General features: G+C 42.9%; 1 protein-coding gene across 14 annotated transcripts in view; it reads left to right on the top strand.

The window, feature by feature from the left end:
- Nucleotides 1-21,018, top strand: part of celf5a (cugbp, Elav-like family member 5a) — a 235,816-nt gene that overhangs the window by 139,470 nt on the left and 75,328 nt on the right. For 7 of the 14 annotated variants that reach the window (XM_055016591.1, XM_055016596.1, XM_055016593.1 and 4 more), the window contains exon 3: nucleotides 11,514-11,565. In XM_055016591.1, the coding sequence (XP_054872566.1) occupies nucleotides 11,514-11,565 (52 nt within the window). The remainder of the gene's footprint in view (nucleotides 1-11,513; nucleotides 11,566-21,018) is intronic. The other 7 variants (XM_055016603.1, XM_055016584.1, XM_055016609.1 and 4 more) reach the window with 1 other exon arrangement.

Below are 21,018 nucleotides of genomic sequence, written 5' to 3'. Positions count from 1 at the left end.
TGAGAAAAGAAAAAAAAAGAGGAGGAGGAGGAGGAGGATGCATTATGAGTTTCGTAGCGGTGGGGATGGTGAGTTGGATAGGTGAGCAGCATTTCGATTGCACCTCGAGGTAGGGCATTATAACGGGATAACTGGATCTCCCACTGTTGATTAGCTTGGGAGCTCACTTCACCTCAACAGATGTCTCCGGGACCTGATCTGAAGCAGAACTGTGCATAAAATTTTTCTTTCCTCATCTGAGAGAGAACCAAGAACAGTCAGAACTAGACAAGAGGATTACCAGAACAGATCCGGCACACTGTCAACACTAGCATCACCCTGAGAACACTGGCAGCAGATGATGCGCCTCCAGTTTGAACCCCTCTTTTGCTCGTGTTTCTTCTTCTTTATGTGCAGGCTTTTAGCACAGTCACTACATGCTAGTATATTGGCCAGGCAATGCTATACGCTGTTGTTTTCAGAACAAGTCATACTAATTTGAATGAGAGTTGTCCGTTGCGAGCTTTAGGACGGATTCTTTGTTTTAAGTTTAGTTAGCTTGAGCTTCAACACAGGGTAAATATCTGTATTTGGATGAATATAGGAGTGTGTTCTATGAGTATGAGAACCACGCATAATGAGCGTGAGCAATGCCAGAAAGGATGTCTTGACGGTCCAACTTGCAAAAACACAAATGAGTAATGGATTTTTTGCTTTTCTTTTATTTTAGAGATAATATGACTCCAAGATTTGGGACTAGAGTTACCATAATGCTCAAAAAAAATGTATGATTAGTTGCAGATTCAGTGAGGTCAGTGAGCTTTCTGCGATACTTTGAGTAATATCTTTTAGGGAAATTTTGCAGTCTCCTTTCAACATGCAGGAATAAGTACTAGCAGTTCCAGTTTGCAATCACTGTACAGGCAGTTGTAACTATTAACATATTTTGATACTGAGGCAACTTTAAAATTGTGTAATTATGATTTTCAGGCAAATTCAAGTTCGAGAGAATGTCTTTTTGACTGTGATGAGTTTCAAGGGGTTAATGAGGTCAAAAAGAGAAGAATGAGTGTAATGCGTGAGTCAGGTTTGGACCCATTAACAGTTTTCATCCTCAGTCAGTTGTAAAAGCTTCACAGCATTTTTCAGTAAGTGTAGCTGATATAAAGACTAACATATTCCTCTACTCTTTGTGCTATAAGACATAATTCTCTCCTCTTCTGTCCAAAATCCTATATCACTCTGCAGCATAAGTGCACTCTACAGCACCTAAATCTTCAAACTTTTTCAACCATGCCTCTTTCTGAAACCGCATACAGTACATGACAAACCTTCTTTTGCTCCCTCTGCACTCAGTTTTTTCAAAACCAAATTTAGACACAAACACATTCAGAACATTGCCCCGAACCACTTTCACTCACTCGCTCCAAACCTTACCAATGAAATAAGCCACACAAGGCCTTGGGAGGCAGCGAGGAGTGGGAGTTGGCAAAGACACTTCCAATGTGTTTTCCGCTCCAGTGCTTCTTGTTCTCACTTCGTCAGAGTGTGTTTGCTGCAGATTTGGAGAAATGGCGAGAGGTCAGGCCTTTGTGCTGCTTGTCTGGCCCTCAGGTTCTGCGCGGTTCAAGGTTGAACCAGACACAGTGAAAAGGGGTTTTTGTGTTTATTTAGCAAACAATTTCACTGTGTTGCAGCGTCAGACTTGAGAGGAGGAGGAGGAGGAGGAGATGAGAGAGGCTAGAAGACAGGCCTGTCCCTTTTGTGTAGTGCTGAATGCGCTTATAGACAAGCGGGGATTTTCTCCAAGTGTCAGGATGAAACATAAGCAGGCTTTACAGCCAAGGGCTGGAGTGGTGGGAGAGTGATGGAACCAGGAGAAGTCGCAGGTGACAGAATGCTGCGTGTGTGTGCATGTGTTTGTGTGTGTGTGCGTGAGTGCATGTGTTTGTGTGTGTGTGCGTGAGTGCATGTGTGTATGAGACATGGGGTATTGATATGCTGGGAATGAAGCTTTGAGCAGATGGACAGAGCAGGCTGGTCCTATGTCGATCCTGTGAGTTCTGGCTCCTTCTCACAATCCCCCCTTTGATGGACACACACATCACACACACACACACACACACACACACACGTACTAGGCAACTGTGCCGAGTACAGATTTATCCAATTTGATAATAGTCCTATAGGATAACAAATGGTCGATCATCCTAACATTAATAAACAGTATGTCACACTGATCTGTAGCTGTGGCAGATGTGGCTGGTTAATGAGACCGAATAAGTCCTCCAGTGGCATATCAGAGCAGACAGCAGGATTTTGGGCAGGAGGGCATGTCGACTGAACGAATATGTAGAGTGAAATGGAGAAACGGAGTTAAAGGAGACAGCTCACTATTATTTTTGTAATAATGCTGTTAGCTGAGGGAAGTATTGTTATACCCTCTACATTTCTGACACAGGTTTTTCTCTCTTTCAGCCTCCATTTTTTTTGTCTGTCTCTCTGTTTCTGGCTCACACCTTCCTCCAAACCAAAGCCAACGTGCTTGGCTGTGTCCCTATCTCGCTCCCTCCTTCCATCTATCTCTATCCTTCTCTGGCTTCTCCTGCTGCTGCTCCTCCTATGAGCGGTGGCACAAGAAGTGGAAGGAAAAAATGCAAGTGCCGGTGAATTTCTAATAGGCAATCATAGTGCTCAGGACAAGGATTCCTACTGGAGGTCTAGGGACCATTAAAGAAACGTCAACTCGGCATAGGTATGCCAAGAATTATGAGTCAGTGGGCAGGCAACACTTCTTGGCTCCTGCTGGTCAGGGCAGTAGGCCGTAATCTGTCACAATCCTGGAGTTGCTGTGACAGCAGCAGGAGCATTCTGGGCTCAACACAGAGGGTAAAAGAAACATGCAGCTAAGGGTGTCTGTGTATCTGAGTGTGTCCATGTAGAAGTCTGTTGGCTGAGTGCACACAGGGGCAGCAGAATGAGTGGAAAATGCACCAAAATCAGCAAGTCACGTTGACATGCTCCGTAAACTGATTCCATTAGACAAATTGTCTGTCGATCGCAACGCACCCCTGTAATGTACCTGAAAGTACAACAATGAATCACTCTAATCCAAAGTACAAACAACTAATCACTGTGCTTGCATCATTTCTGTCGGTTTAATCAAAACTGGGGAAACCAGGTCTGCATTGTTCCACTCAGCAGCTTTAAGCAATTTTATTAATCATGCATATCTAGTTTAACTCAGATATAGAAGCAAATGTTGAAGAAGGTGCTGTTGAGGAAGAGATGCGTCAAAAAAGAGGTGTGGGCACATTTTAGCTTCGGAAAACATGACGCTGAACAGAACAAAATTAAATACTGTCTGGATGTAGTTGTAGTACTTAGATATGCTGCTTAAAAACAACCTGGTCCTACAATATGATGAGTGCATTAATAACAGAAAATTACACATTTGACCATCAACAGAATATTAAAGAAAAAGAATTAATGAGACAGTTATGTGAATGTTGAGCTGTAACTAAAAATACGTCATTTCATTTATTATCGAATATTACTGTTTATCCTGGTTTGGATATCAGATCATATCGCCGAGCCTCAAGTGCATGCGCAGTTGCGTGTGCGCAGCGCTGCATGTGATGTTGTATATCACTACCTCCGCTGATGGTCAGGCAGGACATAATCTTCAAAGCAAATATCAAAGTGGTAGTCAGATAGGAAACACGGCATCAGTGTGTGAGGGCACCTTTAAGCGTTAAAGCCTCACACGACTCCAGATCTGTGATTCTGTCACGGAACATATCCTCTTGCCATTTCCTCACTTCCTGCTCGCTCCGGACCCTCGCTGCCTGGGATTGGCGTGATGCTGCCCTTCTGAAGCCACTGGGTTGGGCCTGTCGTCGTGATCTTATCTTTCTACTGACAGTTCCTCAAAATGAACTAAAGAGTGTAAACCACATGAAACAGCGAGCAGAATAAGAAAGAAAGAGTGTGTGTGTGTGTGTGTGTGTGTGTGTGTGTGTGTGTGTGTGTGTGTGTGTGTGTGTGTGTGTGTGTGTGTGTGTGTGTGTGTGTGTGAGAGAGATGTGAGCCCACCAAAAGCTTAAGCCTCCAGTGTGCTGTGCAGATAAGATTCATTAGATAGGTCGGTAAATGCAAGAGAGAGGCAAAGCGAGGCAGACACAGAGAGAGAGAGAGATTGAGCTTGCTGCTGCTCCAGCATTTGTTGACACAGATTTACAATGAGTCTCCCACTGCTTCACGCATTACAGTAACACGCCATGTCAATAGCTCTCTGGGCTTGAAAAGCAGCCATGCCAAAGATGTCTGGGAGTGATGCCCTTCCCCTGATAACCAAAGTGCGGCTCATAAGTCAGGAAGTGGAAGGGAAAGGAGGGGTATGAGGCAGAATTATTTTTTTTCTCTCCTTTTCATTCTCTTTTCTCTTATTAATAAATCTCCTCCCACTCTCCTCTCTCAATCTCCACATCTTCCTCAGCTATCTTTTCATTAGTTTTCCCTTTTCTGTTACTTTTCTGAGATCCCTCTCCTCCGCCTTTCTTTCCGTCTCTTACTTCCCTCTCCTTCTGTTTCTCTTTATCTCTTGGACGCCCCGCTACAGGCTCAGTAGGACAGGATTTGGGCATTAGCTCAATCCCCCTATCTACTCCCCCTCATGATTGCACACTGTTTCTATCACCCACTTACCCTAGTCCACTGCACAAGTCTTGTAGGACTCAGAGTCTCTTTGCAAATACTGGTAGACAGCTTTTACTCCACAAGACAGGAGGACATAATCAAGTCGACAGATAAGCATGGCACGGGAGCGAATGGCAGCGTCTGTGCAAAAGGTTCGGATAGCGATAAGCAAAGTCAAGGGTGGACGGTGAGGTTTTTTTTTGCTTGGCATTTTGAGTTAACCAGGCTCTATACAGAAGTAATAAAGAGTTTGATGAGAACCAACACACTCATGCTATACAAGTCTGTCTGTCTGCTGAGTCATGGGGGCGCCACAAATGAAGTGGTTTTGATGTGTGACATTCACCTTCATGAAATCTTGATGAGAGCTGAGTTCTGCTGTCTGTGTAATGAGGGCTGTAGCAGTCAGACAGCTGGCCAACCACTCCAGCTAGTAAAGCCATGATAATAGAGAGGGTTGGAAAGGCTTTTGGAAAAGCATTTGGTAGATGGACTTCAGGCTGTTTCTGGGAGGCAGTTAGTGTTTTGGGGGAAGAGATAAACAGGAACTTGGATGCTATAAGACAACAGAAGGTCTAATGGTCTTAATCAGAGATGTTGTAGTGGTGCTAGTCGTAATGGCACTACAGATCACACACGTTTGCGAGTTAGCTGCAGCTTCATTGCTAATTGGTGTATTACAAGAAGCATTCGATGTAACAGATGGACATCAACATTTTTTGTTCCAAAAAGAGCTATTCAGCCTTTATAAAAAGTAACACTCATACCAAATAACTGCAAAGCAAGAAAGCAAATTGCACTTTGCGAACAAGAACGTGCATTTTTTTTCTGTTTGAATGACAAAACTCACCTTTACGGAATGCATCTTCTGCAGATTAAACACTGCACTCAAGAAAAATCATCAGACAGGAGATGCTTTTTTTATTATTCACAATGAATATAGCATTTAGGAGTAGAACTTTTCATACTTACAAATCTGATAGTGACTGGCTGAGGTCTGCAGGTGTCTGTCAGTCCATGTCAGTGCCTCCAGCTCTAAATCCTGTTGGTTCTGATAGGAATCCCAAAGCTTATAGTGGCTTCCATCTCCTCAGCACTGACTGATGCTTCTTATCAGGACCACCACACTGCTGCCGCCAGCACATTTTCACATATGGGTAAATTATAAACCACTTGCAGGAAACATTCTCCCACATGCATTCGAGCACATACATGAACATCCTCACATTGACTCGTTAGATTTCTACACCGACTGTGCATCTGCTGCATGAGCCCATCTGGCGTAGTTCATTTAAAAGTTCAGTAATTACTCAGAAATGCATATGCACATACCTACAGTTACATGAATGCGTTATGTGAATCAAAGCATGTGTAACTGAACCAAACTGCAGATGAGATTATATCATTATGTCAAGAAACACACAATGAGTTATTTTATATTATAGCCAGTGTATTCCGGGATATGGTTATGGTAATGGGAGTAAAGCATCGTTTGGGAGTCGTGCAAATGATTACGAACATTTTTGATAATTGATTAGCCATTAGCATAGTTTATCGAGGCAGATAAACATTTGATGATTCGATTTTCAGTGTCTCAGATCTGAATATTTTTGGATAAATTCGAACAAATATGCATTTTCGGTGTGATTTGAGTGACAAAAATATGACCATTCTCCTGCGTCTTAAATACCCCACATGTTATATGCCGTGGAAAAAATGAACTTCTCTCTACAGAAGAGAGCTATCGACACATGAATTACATTGTTTGTAGTTTTAATGAATAACTAGATGCTAACCCTGAAGACATGTTCATAGAAAGACTCTAAAGCTGCCTAAAAAGCACTATTATTTTTCAGAAAAAAATGCATCGTGATGATACAATTCACTGCAATACCACACTAACACCATCACGCATTCATGTAAAAGTCGTGAGATGTTTCTTCATATCCAGTTAATTTGGAACATTAAGAAACAGTTCATTACCGAGCTTGAGTGAGCCTTTTAAATGTAATTTTCCATTTGTAATTTTTATTGTTAATGAACAATTATTGTGATTGCAACAAAGCACTTCATAACTGTAAATCATTCTCCCCCCCACTTTCTCTCTCTCTGTTTCTACTCCACTCCGTCTCCCTCCTACTGTATACAGTACAGATTTATTAGCAGAAGCTGGGGCCCCCGGACAGTCACCACTCAGCACTCCCTCAGATCAATAATTGGAAATATTAATTATATCAGCTGAGATGGCCCAGTCAGAAGGGGGCTGTTTATGCTCCTGTTACTGAGCAGCGCAGCAATATGAGCTTTGATGGCCCACTAATGCGTATTAATGATCCCAGGACAAACATTACTCTATATTAAACCTGAATGAAAGCCAGCAGACATCACACATATTGTATGGCTATTAGAGTTATTTTATTGCAGCACTGTAAGTAAGTGCGGTTGCATAACTGTTTTTAAAGGACTGCTACTGAGGAATGAGCTTCCTATGTGAGATTTACTGCATTTTTATTTTTACTTACTGCATTTTCCTGTGGTGAAGACTCCTCTTTTTTTTTTTTTTTTTTTTTTGAATAATATGAAAGTTAAAGACAAGCAAAGTTTCAGGCTTGGAACTGCACCAGGTCTTTGAAAGCATTATTATTGCCTTGCCACTGGCCCTCTCTGGGGTGTCAGCGTGAGTCTGGGACTCTCTACTGCTCAATCCTGCTAAACTCTACTAGTCATGAACTCATTACTGTCTGAGATAGTGCCAACAGTAGACTCTAAATCCTCCACACAACTAACAGACCAAGTCCTGACTAAACTTCCTTCACTTGCTCGGTGTAATTTGAAATCAGACAGTGGAATGTCTTTTGTGGCTGGAGCCCAGAGCCTTTGGTGCGCCTTGTAGCTTAGTCTGTAATAACAGTAGGAGTTTAAACAGAAAGAGAAGCAGCTTGGGCAAACTTTAGCAGGATTCCAAAGTGTGATAAAGTCAGAAACGAGTGAAGTCATGTGTTGAGGTAAAACTGGTCTAATTTCAGTGTATCGGTTTGCAGTTTAAGAAAAAGAGGCTGACAGTCAATCTTGAAGATTGATGAACAGAAACAAAGCAGTTCTGCGTGTATATTCCAGGCCTATTGCACACTACATTATGTACTGCAGGCCCCGGGGTTTCTATCTGACCCCTCATAAAAAACAGCGGCATACTAGTGCTAAGAGCTTTAATTCTACTGACTGCGGGCTTAGCTGGGCAAATGAGGCGGCTCAATAAAAGCATATGGAACTATAGATTTGCCAAAGCCCTCAGAGCACCTCGGCTTGTGGAAATGGGAAATAAAGAAAAGACCAGCAAAACAAAAAAAAAAAAATAGCAGTTCTCTGCTAAAGGAGGGAGATAAAGAATAGCAGCTAATTTGAAGGTCGTGAAGCCACTGAGTCGCTCTGAGTCATCAGAGGAGCTTGTTTATTTCAGTCAAACACATTCAGTTCACTTTCATGTCTACCTAGTTATAGTCTTTGAGATTCAAAAGAACCTAATGCAAGCGCTGTATTTATGAGAATGTCACTAATGTCCTCTGAAATTGTGTTTCTTTCAGGCGATATACATTATTTTACAGCCTGTCAGATGTCTAAAACAAGTGTTTTAAATGCATGACCCTGCAGTTTTCCTTATTTTTCTTGACTTTTAGATTCCTTTCATGATTTATCTTTTCATTTTTGTTTCTCTTTTCTTTAATTTAGCCTAGTTCTTAAAGGTCTGCAAGTTTGCTTTTGTGCTATGTTAACATAATTAAATTGGAAAATTTCTGAGAGACACAAACTTTGTGAAATTTTGAAAGTATGTGTTATGTTTCTCTCATAGATCCTGTAATGCAGATAATACTGAACAGTGTCAGAAAGAATCACTACATCTAAAGAAGATGAATGAATAACTAAATATCTCATTGGGGTTGGCAAAACCCACAGCTTCCCTAATCTAAATGAAGACAATGTTTAATTATATTAAAACCAGGAATTCACTTCAAGAAAATCCGGCATTTAATTTACATACACATCCTCAGGTAGATAAATTTGGCTAGGAAACGAAATATCAAGACGACCAAATTAGAGTTTCTCTTCTGACATCTCCTCATGTTCAGCACTCATTTTCATCATTTGGCAAATTTATAATTAATGTCCTGCAAAATGCAAACAGCACATTTTAGCAGAGGGTGCCATGGAGTAGGCAGGTGGTTAATTTCTAGAGTAAATACGCAGTGTTTGTATAGTGCAGATGTTCTGCTTTCTTTTTCTTTTTGCAGTGTGGTGTGTGTTTGAAAAGTGAAAGGCAGGAAGGTGGAGTCGGACCAGTAGAAATGCCACTCAGCACAGAGACAATCTTATCTAAGAGTCGCAGGCATCTTTTGCTTTCTCGCTCACTGTATCTTTTCTTACCCTCTTTTCTCCATCTCCTGTCTTTTTCTACAGTCCTTCATTTCTTCTTGTCCTCCTTTTCCATCCCAGCTCACCTCCCCCACTTAAACCTGCACTTTACTTATTAACAGATAAATGAAAAACTTGAGAGAATCAGTTACAATTTCACTCAGTTTTTTGTTGGTATGTATCAAGAAGCTGCAAGCTCCAGCCCATAATAGACATAGTGAAAAGATGCTCTACTCTAGTTAATGAATGATTTCCTTAGCAACACTAGCATAAGCAAATTTAACTTAGTTACTTTGTTTGTGCGTGTGTGAGCATGCATATGGTACAAGTGTACTAAGTGCATCTAATTTCTGCAGGAATTACATGATTTTCTATGTGTTCAACGGAAATTCAACAAACTGAGAGCCATCAGCAGTGACTGTTCAGGACCATAATGCATTGCTCTCGGGCAAATAAATAGACCATTAAGCTGGCATGTTGGAGGCTGAACAGTAACTAGCTTTAGAGAGAGCAGCCTCCCACACACAGGCACCCTGTGGAGACGGCTGAGATCATAGCATGGTGGAGGAGCCGCAGCCACAGATTTGGCCTTCTCCACCATGCATTTGAACAAAAACCAACTGGCAGCATCGGAGCGTCTTTTGTCCGTTTGACGTGTCAGAGGCAAATTCAAAGATTTCCTCTGTTGCAGTGAAGGAGCAGAAGGTTGTAAAGTTATCTGTCAATTTGTCTCGCGGATGTCCCCCCCCATTCGGAGGTGTTTCTGTCTCAGAGGTTGCGCTTTGAACATGTGTGCAATAGTATTGCGGTTGATTCTGTAATCTATCTGTACATGCTGTGGAGCGCTGCGCCCTGTGGCTTGGCATTAGCATACTGTGGGGTTACTTTGCTCATGTTTTACAAGGAAGAGAAAAGCACTTGTAGACGGGGAGGGAGAAGGATGAGGAGTCTCTCAAGGAACAAGGAGCTGAAACCTCAACCTTCACAAGCATAACATCCTCCCTGTTTTCCCACATAGACTTAGCTGCTGCTAGTTATTATTTACGATGGGTAAATTTATGGAATAATTTCAGCTAAGGAAGGTTACTCAGTTCCTCAAGGTGAAAGTGGATACATTTAGCACTTAATGAATCGAGCCTGGGCCTCTCCCCCATATATCAGCATGTTATTAAGACATTTTAAAATCCCATTATGGTGTTTCTCCTTGAACATGTCATGCTTTTATTGGACTGCCCTGTCTTTAAATCTGACCTTTTCAGGCCTGCTCTGGAATTGAGCAGAAAAGCAAGACACATGATGGGATGACGATTCAAAATATACATATGTAGTTGTAAAAATATCAGTGCTGGCTGGTTTTCAGTGATGCCCAGTGATGGCAAAACAATAAACAACATGCTCAAATAGCAGCTATAAGTAGTTTACTGTAAATGGATGAGTGTGGCAAGAAGTTAGTTTTATGTTCCAGTAATCTTGTTGCAATTTCGGGCCACTTTTGGACCGAACTTTATTAAAATGTGGGTTTTTGTTATTGTCAGATCTATTTGTTTTGGACTGAGTCATTGGAGGGGTGGGTGCTGGCATCAGATCCGTGCACATAGATCATCTTATAAGCTTTATGCTCTGCTACACTGCATAAATGCATCTTAAATATGTGTGTCTGTGGGTAGGTGTATAAACCCCATGTGAGTAGGAGGCATATATTCAATTAAAAAAAGCTGCAGCTCCTACATATTGTAAATCACAGCAACATCTTTCAAACTTCTCCTGCACACAAATTGGGGCCAGAGTCTGGCGACATTGTTCAGCTCGAACAACAATAATGAAACAAAGAGGGAGGTAAAATTGGGGAAGGAGGAGAGCGTGACACAAAGACTGTGATGACAGAGGCATCTAATCCAGGCAATGCCATTCTTATCAGGGTCCAGTGGATTAGAGTGAGCCTCCTAACCAGAGAATCCTTCCCAGCCAGACACTCTCCACAGCCCAAGGGCCCGGATCAATAGTCCCGCATTGATCTCTCTCCTCCTGTGGCTGGATTCACTTTTATCAGGACTGCCTTGGCCTTCTCTCACTGAGACACACACATGCAGCCCTTCAACCTCTCCAACACAGCTGCAATGAAAACAAAACAACAAAAAAACAAATGCACACTCACACACATCCTATTCTATGTGTGAATAAGCGCTTAGGTTGTTTTGTTTACACTGAATAACAGGCACCAGAAACACTACAGTGTCAAGTCAACTTAGCTGCATGATGGTGTTTTGGTTCCCCCCTCCAGCCAAGGCACTTTGATCAGTATCACAGAGCAGCTATTAGTATGTGAGAGAGGGCCTTGACACCTCTGCTTTGTGGCCTCTTGTTGTAGCAGCGACAGCCCGAGTCGCCGGCGCTAACCTCTCTGTTGCTCTTTCTCTTTTTTCCTGCAGATGACTCGCCCCATCCAGGTGAAACCGGCTGACAGCGAGAGTCGTGGAGGTAGTTGTCTTCTTTTCTTCATCATTTATTCATGTCCCTCTTTTCATCTGCCTTATCTAGGCTAATTCTTTTCATTCTTCCCCTCTGATCTCATCTGTTCCACTGCTCTCAATGCAATATTTCTTCAGCCAACGCTCCATTTTTTTCTCTCAGTCTTATCCCACTTATTTTTCCTGCTGATGTTGATCTCCACAAAGTTTTACTAATGTGCTTAAACGTATATGCCCACATCATGCACGAGGAGATTTTATGTCATCTTGATTCAACTGCTTGTGTATACCACATTTATTTTCCTGTATTTTTTGTTTGTTTTTTTATTTTTCACTGGTTCAAATCCTCTGGGTTTGTGGATTAATCTGTCACAGTCTCATCCTCCCTGTGCTTTTTGTACTGGGTATAATTGATTACACAATATGTCATTGAAGGGATATGGGGCCTTGATGGGCTTTTCCTGCTGCTCGTCTTTCTTTTCTTGTTCCCTGTTCCAACTACATTATTATTGCACTGTAAATTAGATAGTGATTAGGCTCAATACTGGAACTGTAGCCACAGAAAGGGCCAGTTAAAGCCCACACTGCTTGATGTGTGCATTTGAAACGCAGACTAAATGGTATAGAGGCAGGGGAAAATGGAGCAGGAGCATGTACAGCTTGCCAAACAATCAATAAATTTGCAGGGTTCTTGCCAAGATCCTCATTACTTGGCCTTAATTCTGTCGTCTTTGATCTTTCCCATTTTTGGAGGCTTTCATTTACTCGCTGCCTATCTGCATATATGTTAATGGGATGAGGAGGCATCCCTCAAGTCAGCGGCGAAGACAATGAACCTTGCTGTTATTTTTTTTTCTGCATCTCATGTGTCACCCCGTAACAAAGCAAGTGCCTTTTTGTTATTTTAAAAGGAGAGATGCTGTTTTCAACGAGTCTCTCTCATCCCAGTGCAAAGAGAGACATTTGGAAGTGAAAAACAAGCAGGGAAAATGCAAAAGTGTTGCCAAATGCATACAGCTGCCGTGCAGCACTTCTGAGGCTTTACCTAAAAACCTCTGCCTGTTTTGGGTGAATTAGGATGGCTGGCCACTTGGCTGCCTGTCAGATGCACACAATCTTCAAAGGACAGCATAACCCCTTGAGATGAATGGAGGAAAGGCCAATAAAGATCACTGTCAGTCCCTCCTGTTTTCTTTCTTTCTTTTTCTTTCTTTCTTTCTTACTCTCTTTCTTTTCTTACTCTCTTTCATTCTTTCTTACTCTCTTCCTTTTTCCATTCTTCTTCCAGTTCTCTCTCGTCCTCCTGCCTTCTCTAAACCATTCATTCAGAGCTTTAGAGGAGTGGTGAGACAAGCAAAAGGGTCTTGTGCTGTCAAGATTGATGTCCCCTATAGCTCCATTGATTTTGCCATTGTGGTGCTGTGTGTCCACATTAACAATGACACTCAGCTGTCTCTTTACTTGGTTGTGAGTGGCCGGTTTTAGAGCTCCCAGGGCACTTTGGTCAGTATGGGGTCCTCTTATTGGCCATCCGTGGGGACCCCACAGAGGAACAAATGAGTGTTGGAACAGACCTGAGAGTTGCACATCATCTTAAATGAACAGGTCAGAGTGGCGCCACAGGGGCAATCAAACACAAGCGTGACTTTAACGGGTTAGAAGGTAGAAGTGAAAGGAGGGAGACGGGGAAATGTGCGAAGGGGGAATGGATGGATTGTCATTTTTTTTAAACTCCTGTTCTCATTCTGCCTCTAATCTGCTGGCCTGAATTCCTTCTTTAATAATCATTGGCAAAGATAATTTAGGTTTTCATATCTGCCTCTGTCTTTAGCTGCTCTTGCTGCAGATGCTTCTCCGTGTCCTACTTTTTACAAGCTTTAGCATCTTATTTGCTGTAAATCTTATTTGCCCTGTAATTACTGCTATATTTAACTGTCAAAACTGCCTAGATTAAATTTTTGTGATTCTGATCCTCATTTGCCTTGTCTGCCATTGTTGCCAGAATCCAGATCAATAACTTTCAGGACTTATAACTCATGGTGTGGCGTATGGGAGCTGGAAGAACGGATGCAGAAAATATTAATTAGCCTCTCGGTGCAGTGAGAGGGAGGCACGCCGGGGACAAACCCAGCCTGGCCTGCTCTCTCAGGGGCCACAGTGTTAGTCCGATAGGGGGCACATATTCCTCAGTGCATGCAGCCACGCTACAGTCATACTAATTAGTCCCTTAATCTCATTACGGAGAGGACAGTTCAGATCACCTGCGCCAGGTTGCCATCCATTAGGGAAAGACCTGTTACTGTCATTTTATGCCTGCTGGACCTCGACTCCTCTAGGAGGAACTCTCTGCTGTTATTAAGACCAGACGGGCCCAGACGAGACCAGAGTTCCACCCCTGGTTATTTTTGCAAACAGAAAGACAGTAAAACATATTCTTCAAACTCTGCTAAATATTTCATGACTCATGGACATCTTGGAACAGTTTTCCGAAGCTCTTCCTTGCATTCGCTTTGTCGAACATTAAGAACAGACTGATTAAAAAAAAAAATGCTACAGTATATTCAGCCTCTAGGTAATCCATACCAGGAAACTACCTTGCCTATAGAAATTAAAGGGAAATATATACGGTAGAGTAAATCCATCCAAACACTCTGTCAGCCCCCGCTGCCGCCTAACAAAGACACACTGTGAAATGAATATTAATGGCCAATCACCTACCTAATCTAGCAGAACAGCAGCCGTTACACATTGAGCCACCAGCACTGCGAATGTCTCCGTCACCGATGACGCAGGGATGTTTCTGTTGGGGAGATGTTTAAAGAGGCACAGCGAGGAGGCAGCAGGGACCTGTCTCTCTCATTTGCTCCTCACAGGTCTCTGATATGAAATAGATTGATTTTCCATCACACATGGCACTGATGACTGGCACTGACTGCTGCTGATATTTCATTTTTGAAGGGCTGTTCGGCGTCCCTACACGGGATAAATCAGCTTTAACCACTTTGATTTCATCCTAAATCTTTTACCAACACCACCTCCCATAATACCCGACCCTTGTTGTTTCTGTTTTTGGGTTTTTTTTTTTTTGCTGTTGACTGTCATTTCATTTGATCTTCTCTCGTGGATCATGTTTTTTAATTCGCCTTTTGCGTGCAGATTTTTCGTGTTCCTTTGTGGCTCTTCTCATTTGCCCAGCTTAACCCATTGTTGAAGTTTGCAGCTCAGAGAGATTGTCCAGAAAGCAGAGAGAGGAGCAGGCTAGCTGTCAGCTGGGGCTCTGTTGGTGTTGCAGCAGGGCCTGCCTGGCACAGCTCGAGCTACAGCCCACTGAGGAGGCCTGGATTAGAAACAGGCTCTGGCATTTTCAAGGCAGGCCTGCTGCCCACGCACACACCCACACAGAGAGGACAAACAGGCATACATACCCATACGGCTCTGATACATGCTAGCTTTCTCCCTGCGAACACACACACACACACACACACACACACACACACACAGTGGGAAGTTGGATGTACATGATAATGGGAACACGTGTGCACACAAAGGGACATGCCCAGCATAGGTTACATATTTACACGCACACGGTGTACACATATGCTGAATGGCACGGGTCAATTTTCTTTTCATGAGCCTTGTTTTGTGTTGCGGCCCCAGCAGCCGTGTTGCATTGTGTTTGTATGTTTACTCCAACTGAAGGACAATGAAAAGGTTTGCTCCAGATCACTGAGATGTGACGGAACAAAGAGAGAGAGAGAGAAAGGTAGAACAAGAACAAGAGGCAATAAGTTAAATGGAGAGTGAGGACAAGGGAAAAAAAAAGAAAGATTGGGAATCTAGATTGAGAGAGCAGAGCTACATGCACCGTTGCTGTTCTGTGCTCAGTTTTTGATGATGAATTTATCTGGCGTATAAGACAACAGAGGGATCCATGTATTAAACATCAGTGGTGTTTTTTTGTGTGTGTATGTGTGTTGCTACAGATACGATCTCCCCATGTCAGTGCAGCTCAGTAATGAGCCAAGCAGGAAGGCCTCTAAGCTCTACTGATCCCCTTTAGAAAAGGAAAAAGGAGGAATGAAGGAGAGAGGGGTAGTTAGAGAGGAGAGGAATGAGGGGAGAGAGAAAACAAATGGCGAGACTAGAGAGGTGAAAGGAGGGAATTTGTTCCGAGACGCTGAAAGTGGGAGAGAGAGAGAGAGAAAAAGAGAGAACGAGTGCAAAATAAATAGAGAGAACTGTGGATAAACTCGGCAAGAGGGAGGGCGAAGCAAAAAGCTGAACAGTATATCTTCTCCCTTCGGAGAGAAGAAAACTATAGATTACTGGTCACAATGTGCTTGGCTGGGCATAAATGGAGAGATCTTGAAATAGTAGGGAGCATGTTCGGAGGTTGTGGGGATCAGGGTGAGCTAATCCAATAGTAAGGCCAGCTCTGGGTCACACATTCAGAGCTCACACTCCTTGTCCAAATCCCCTCTGGTGCTCTTACACAAACAATACTGATACACAGGCCTTTGCTCACCAAGAGTTCAGTCAGCTAACTCCACCGAGCCAGCCTTGGGATGTTCAGGTCACTCTACCTGTAAGCTCTTACATTTAGCCTCACATCAGCACAAAGTGGTTTTGAAGAGGAGGAGGAGGAAGAAGAAGAGGTGGGGGGCGAATTAGGTTTATGGATGGCAGAGGAGAAGGGAGAGGAAGCAGCAGACACACAGAGAGGGAGAGAGATGATGAAATCATTTCTATAGGGATGTATGCTGCTCCTGAGGGGTCAGATTGTGCTGAGGCTGTAGGAGTTATGCAGAGTCAGTGGAAGAAGTAGATCACAACAATTCACTGATACACTGCATAGGTGGAGATCAATTAGCCTTATCTAACAAACTACTAATGATAATACCAACACAAAAAGTTGCTGACGAGGCAAAGAACAAGAGAGCGCAGAATGATGATGTAATGGATTTAGCTGGTTGAAAGATCCAGCATTTCTGTCTCATACTTTTTTTTTACCCCCCAAATACATGCATTATTATGGCAACTTCCCAGATAGAAGCAGCAGCAGCAGCATATGGAAAGTAGACAAAATAACAGAAACGCCGCGCAAACTACAAAATTGCGAGAACAAAATTGAACCCCGAAAGTTTCACGAAGGTGGTATTTACTGTTGTGCTTGCTGGATTGTACAAGTGTCTCAGTTATTGTTACCCCCTGTACCTATAAATATGCACATACATAAATTCAGCCAAACACACATTCTCCCTCCCCCCTCTTTTAAAGGAAAAAAGAAAGCACACATATCCCCTCCGCTCCGTCCCTTTGCTCGTTGCAATGGTCTCGTAGCGTAGGCGGATCAGCAAAGGTTACTGTTGAACACAGAAAGGAAAGGTCAGAAATCATGTTTAGTTTTCCTGGGGCCGGGAGGTAATTCCAGCCAGCAGATTGTGTTCAGACGAGCAAGCAGGCAGGGCAGGCCAGTGGTGGAGATGCTCATGCAGAAGGAAGCGAGGCGGGGATGGGGACAAGGTTATCCAGTCAGCCACTGCCTCTCAGCCCCTTCGCTGTCACCCTTAATAACACCCTCTCCCTTATCACAGCAACAATCACCTTGAGAAACAAACTTGTCTTCTTTGAGAGAGGGACGGAGATGGGGAAGAGACGGCCCTCGTATGCATCTGGTACGCCGTTCTCATTACAGCCGCTCCACCTCTTTGGGGACAGACAGACTGCAGATCAATTCAGTGCCCAATTCTCTGCACTTTATAATTTATTCTCCAGCTTTTTCCACTCTCTTTTGTCCCTTTCTTGTTCTCTTGCCTTTTCTCTTGCTGCCCTTTGAACACAGCAAAACATGTAGACGATGCGCGGCCGTTTAATGTCTAAACACAGAAATGCTGTAATTTTATATCACTAAATCAGAAATCAAGTGGAATATTATCAATGTCACATGGGCTACATGTTTGTTTCTCATCACTTTAACAACCACTTCACTTTAGATCAGATCAGTCAAATTTGTTTTGATGGAAAAATATTATGCATCATTTGTTATGTGAGTTCTGCTTAAATGTTATTCTTGCTTATGCAGTTTATACAGTTTATAATCATACAAGTCTTTGAGCTATCAAAGTAGATCTATTGAAATATTGACGGTTGGAAATGCATTACCTGTTAGTTTATTAACTGTAAACATTTCTCTGCTTATTTCATATCTACTTGCCAGTTTGGTTTTAGTGGATGCTTTACAAATTCCCAGCAAAGTCTCACATGGCTGTTACACTCTTGACAGTATATTATCACTGCGCGCTAGATTAACAAGCCTTGCAATGCAAGCTTAATTAGATATACACAGGGATAGAAACTGATAAGAAAACTGACCTTTTTAAGGGTTTGCCACATTTAGATCTTATTTTGTGAGCTTTTTCATTTTATTGCCAATTTCATTTCCATTCGCCTGAAACAGCTTGTGTACAAAAGCAGCTTCAATAGCAATTATTCCACTTTTTTAACTTTGATTTTGTAAATGCAGGATTCCTGCTGATTGTGAATTCAGATTTCAATTAAGCAAGTGGTGCTACAGAAATTCATAATAATCGTGCTCTTGTTTCTTGTGCAGATTGCTTTAATTAACCAAATTATTTAAGCCCCCGCGAGAAGCTGCGACTGTGACCTTCCAGCGCAACATCTCCTAGTGTATGTACCCACTGTGTAAGCAGATAATAGCGATGCCAAGCCCATACCTGCGGCTGATGAAGTAGTGTGTGCATTTTGTGTGTGTGAAAGTGTGTGCACGCTCTCGGCGGACTTGGTGCTCTGTGATTGCAGTGGAGCTGGAGGAGGCCAGGCAAGGGCTCTGATTGGAGGACAGAGTCTTTGCAACCTTTGCCAAATCACTGCAATCACCCGTTTGCTTCTTCTCTGTGCTTTAATGACACTACTTCATAAGGAACCGGGCTCATCAAGCAAACCACACACACACACACACACACACACACACACACACACACACACACACACCTACACATCCACATGTACATATACACAGCGAGGTCAGGCTCGGCAGATCGGGCGGGGCACGCCAGGCCTCAGAACAGGGAGAGGAGGTCCACCAGCAGATGGGAGGAGATTAAAGCAGACTGGAGATGCATGCACACTGGCAGATTTTTAGACACACATAATAAATGTAACAGCAACACATCCATGATACAAGCTCCAGTGCCCTCTTTAGGTTGAGTTAGTGTAGAAGTGCACAAGTTTGCATAGAAGCTAACAAGAGAATAGCACATTTTTCTGCTTATAGTAGAAAATCAGTGAGAGGTTTGATAATTTTTTAGGCCAACAATGGATTTGAGATTTTGCCTTCCTCTCTGCTGTCTGGCCTCTTCCCAGCCCTGAATTGTCTGCCCCAGTTTTGCGAGACCTTTTGCTCCCTACACTCCATGTGGAAAGAAAATGTCCTGTTTATTCACTGAGAGAGGCCAAAGACTATTAGGAGCTTTGGTGAGCAGAGAAAAACTGACAGGAGAGAAACAATGTTTTGTACATGAGCAAAAAGAGCATCGGCCCATTTGAATATACACAAACGTTGCATGCAGACTCTCGTAAATAGGCTCAAGAGCACAAACCGTAATGTAGTTTACAGCTGTGGAGAGCTAACACCTGATTGTGTAAGTTGTGACAGTGTTTGCACATTTTCGGTAGATTGAGTGTGAAGATGTTCACATTTCTCTCTCAGATGTGTTGTCACTTTTTCGCCGGTTATTCTTATATGACAGTGACCTTGGATCTCTCTTGACTGGGGGCACTGAGAGAGAAAGAGTGACAGAAAATGGACGAGCACAAGAGAAAGAATGGCGAGGCAGAAAAAGTGATGACAAAGAAAGAGACAGGAAACAAGAAAACAAGAGCTTTTTCCACCTCAGGATATGGAAAGAAAATGCCTTCCCAGTCAGTATTAAAGCGAACTCAAACTATATGCAATCCTGTCACTCTAATTGTACATCACTTCTGTTTCACTCTGAAAATGTTAGAGGAGCTCTTTTGTTTGGGAAAATTGAATCCAGCAATATGCCACTTGCAGATAAATGAAAATGTCAACTCGTATATTTGAATATTTTTTAATATAAAATCTAAATTTTACACGAGTTGCATGTGTGATGACAGTAATGGATTTTTGGAAGACATTAAGGCCCCGAAAGTATAACGACAAAGACACAAGATGCAGCCACTTACAAAACAATCAGCAGTAAAGTTAGATCTGTATTCATTACAGTACCTGTAACTCAGCTAGCTTTCTCATGTCTGTCCCTCCAATCGCTCCTTTCCCTCTATCTCTCCATCTCAGTATATTAACTCCATTAGCCTCTCATATCACCCTCTGTCTCTCTTACTGTCAGTCACTTCACTTAAATCACTGCGCCATGCTACCGCTGGACTGGAAAGGACACCTGCTCCAACCAAACGATTCAGACACAGATATGGAAGCAGTGGATTAAAGAGAGATTAGCGCTCCAGCAGGTCAAAAAAAACACACTTTTTAGTGGAATATGCGTGAAATTCGTCGATGTTTTCTCGTTCTTACATTGTCTGTGACGTTAAGCTCTGGCTGATATTAAAGCAATGACAACAGACAAGGACACAGGACATGGGGATGAGGAGGACTAGCATGGGATGACACGCCTGTGATGCACCATTAGGGAATGCCAATGTTGGTTCAGTGGGCACCGTAAAGAGGCTTTTAAATTAGGCCCCGGCCACGTCTCACCTGCCTTTCCCGTCTCACCTGCTGAAACGACAAATAGCGCTGCGAGCGTGCACGCACTGTGACACAGTCCCATGATTACCCACCCGCCCACTCTCCATCCACCCCTCTTTCCACCCATCTGCCAGTCAAACAAGTGCAGAGGTAATGGAGAGAGAAGCAGTCATTCTGGGGCTGTAAAACTGCAGCAGCTGAAAAGATGATTGGGGTAACCTTCGCTTTGGTGCATGAAGGAAGAAGGTGTTTTAGCATTATTCATAAGTATCTGTGCATGTGTGTGTGTTTGTGCACATTCCTCACTGCTCCATTATGACGACGCTGCCACCTGAAGCATTGATGTGGTCATGCTCTGCTCTTGTCATGGTTCATGGTAACTCCTCATATCAGATTCTATTTGATCCTTTTTAAATATATGTAAAAAGCTGAGTGTATTCTTTTTTCTGACTAGATCCCTTAGATATTTTTTACTATCCCCTAATGTGTGCTTTGTTTTCCTTTTCCCTCCTTTATTCCTCTTCCTTACTCTGTCGACTTTACCCCCTGGCTCTGTCTCGTTGATGAGTCTATCAGACGAACTGGCATTGTCAAGGATGGCTGGCGAATGGGACTCAGTACAAAGAAGTTCTTATGCATAGCCCTTCAGTTCTCTGGAGCTCGTGGCCAGGTCCAAACAAAAGGCCATCCTGATTGCCTCTTTGCAATAAAATGAAG

The sequence above is a fragment of the Amphiprion ocellaris genome, chromosome 2 (assembly GCF_022539595.1).
Source record: "Amphiprion ocellaris isolate individual 3 ecotype Okinawa chromosome 2, ASM2253959v1, whole genome shotgun sequence".
Taxonomy (NCBI): domain Eukaryota; kingdom Metazoa; phylum Chordata; class Actinopteri; family Pomacentridae; genus Amphiprion; species Amphiprion ocellaris.
This window is presented reverse-complemented; position numbering and strand designations above follow the sequence as displayed.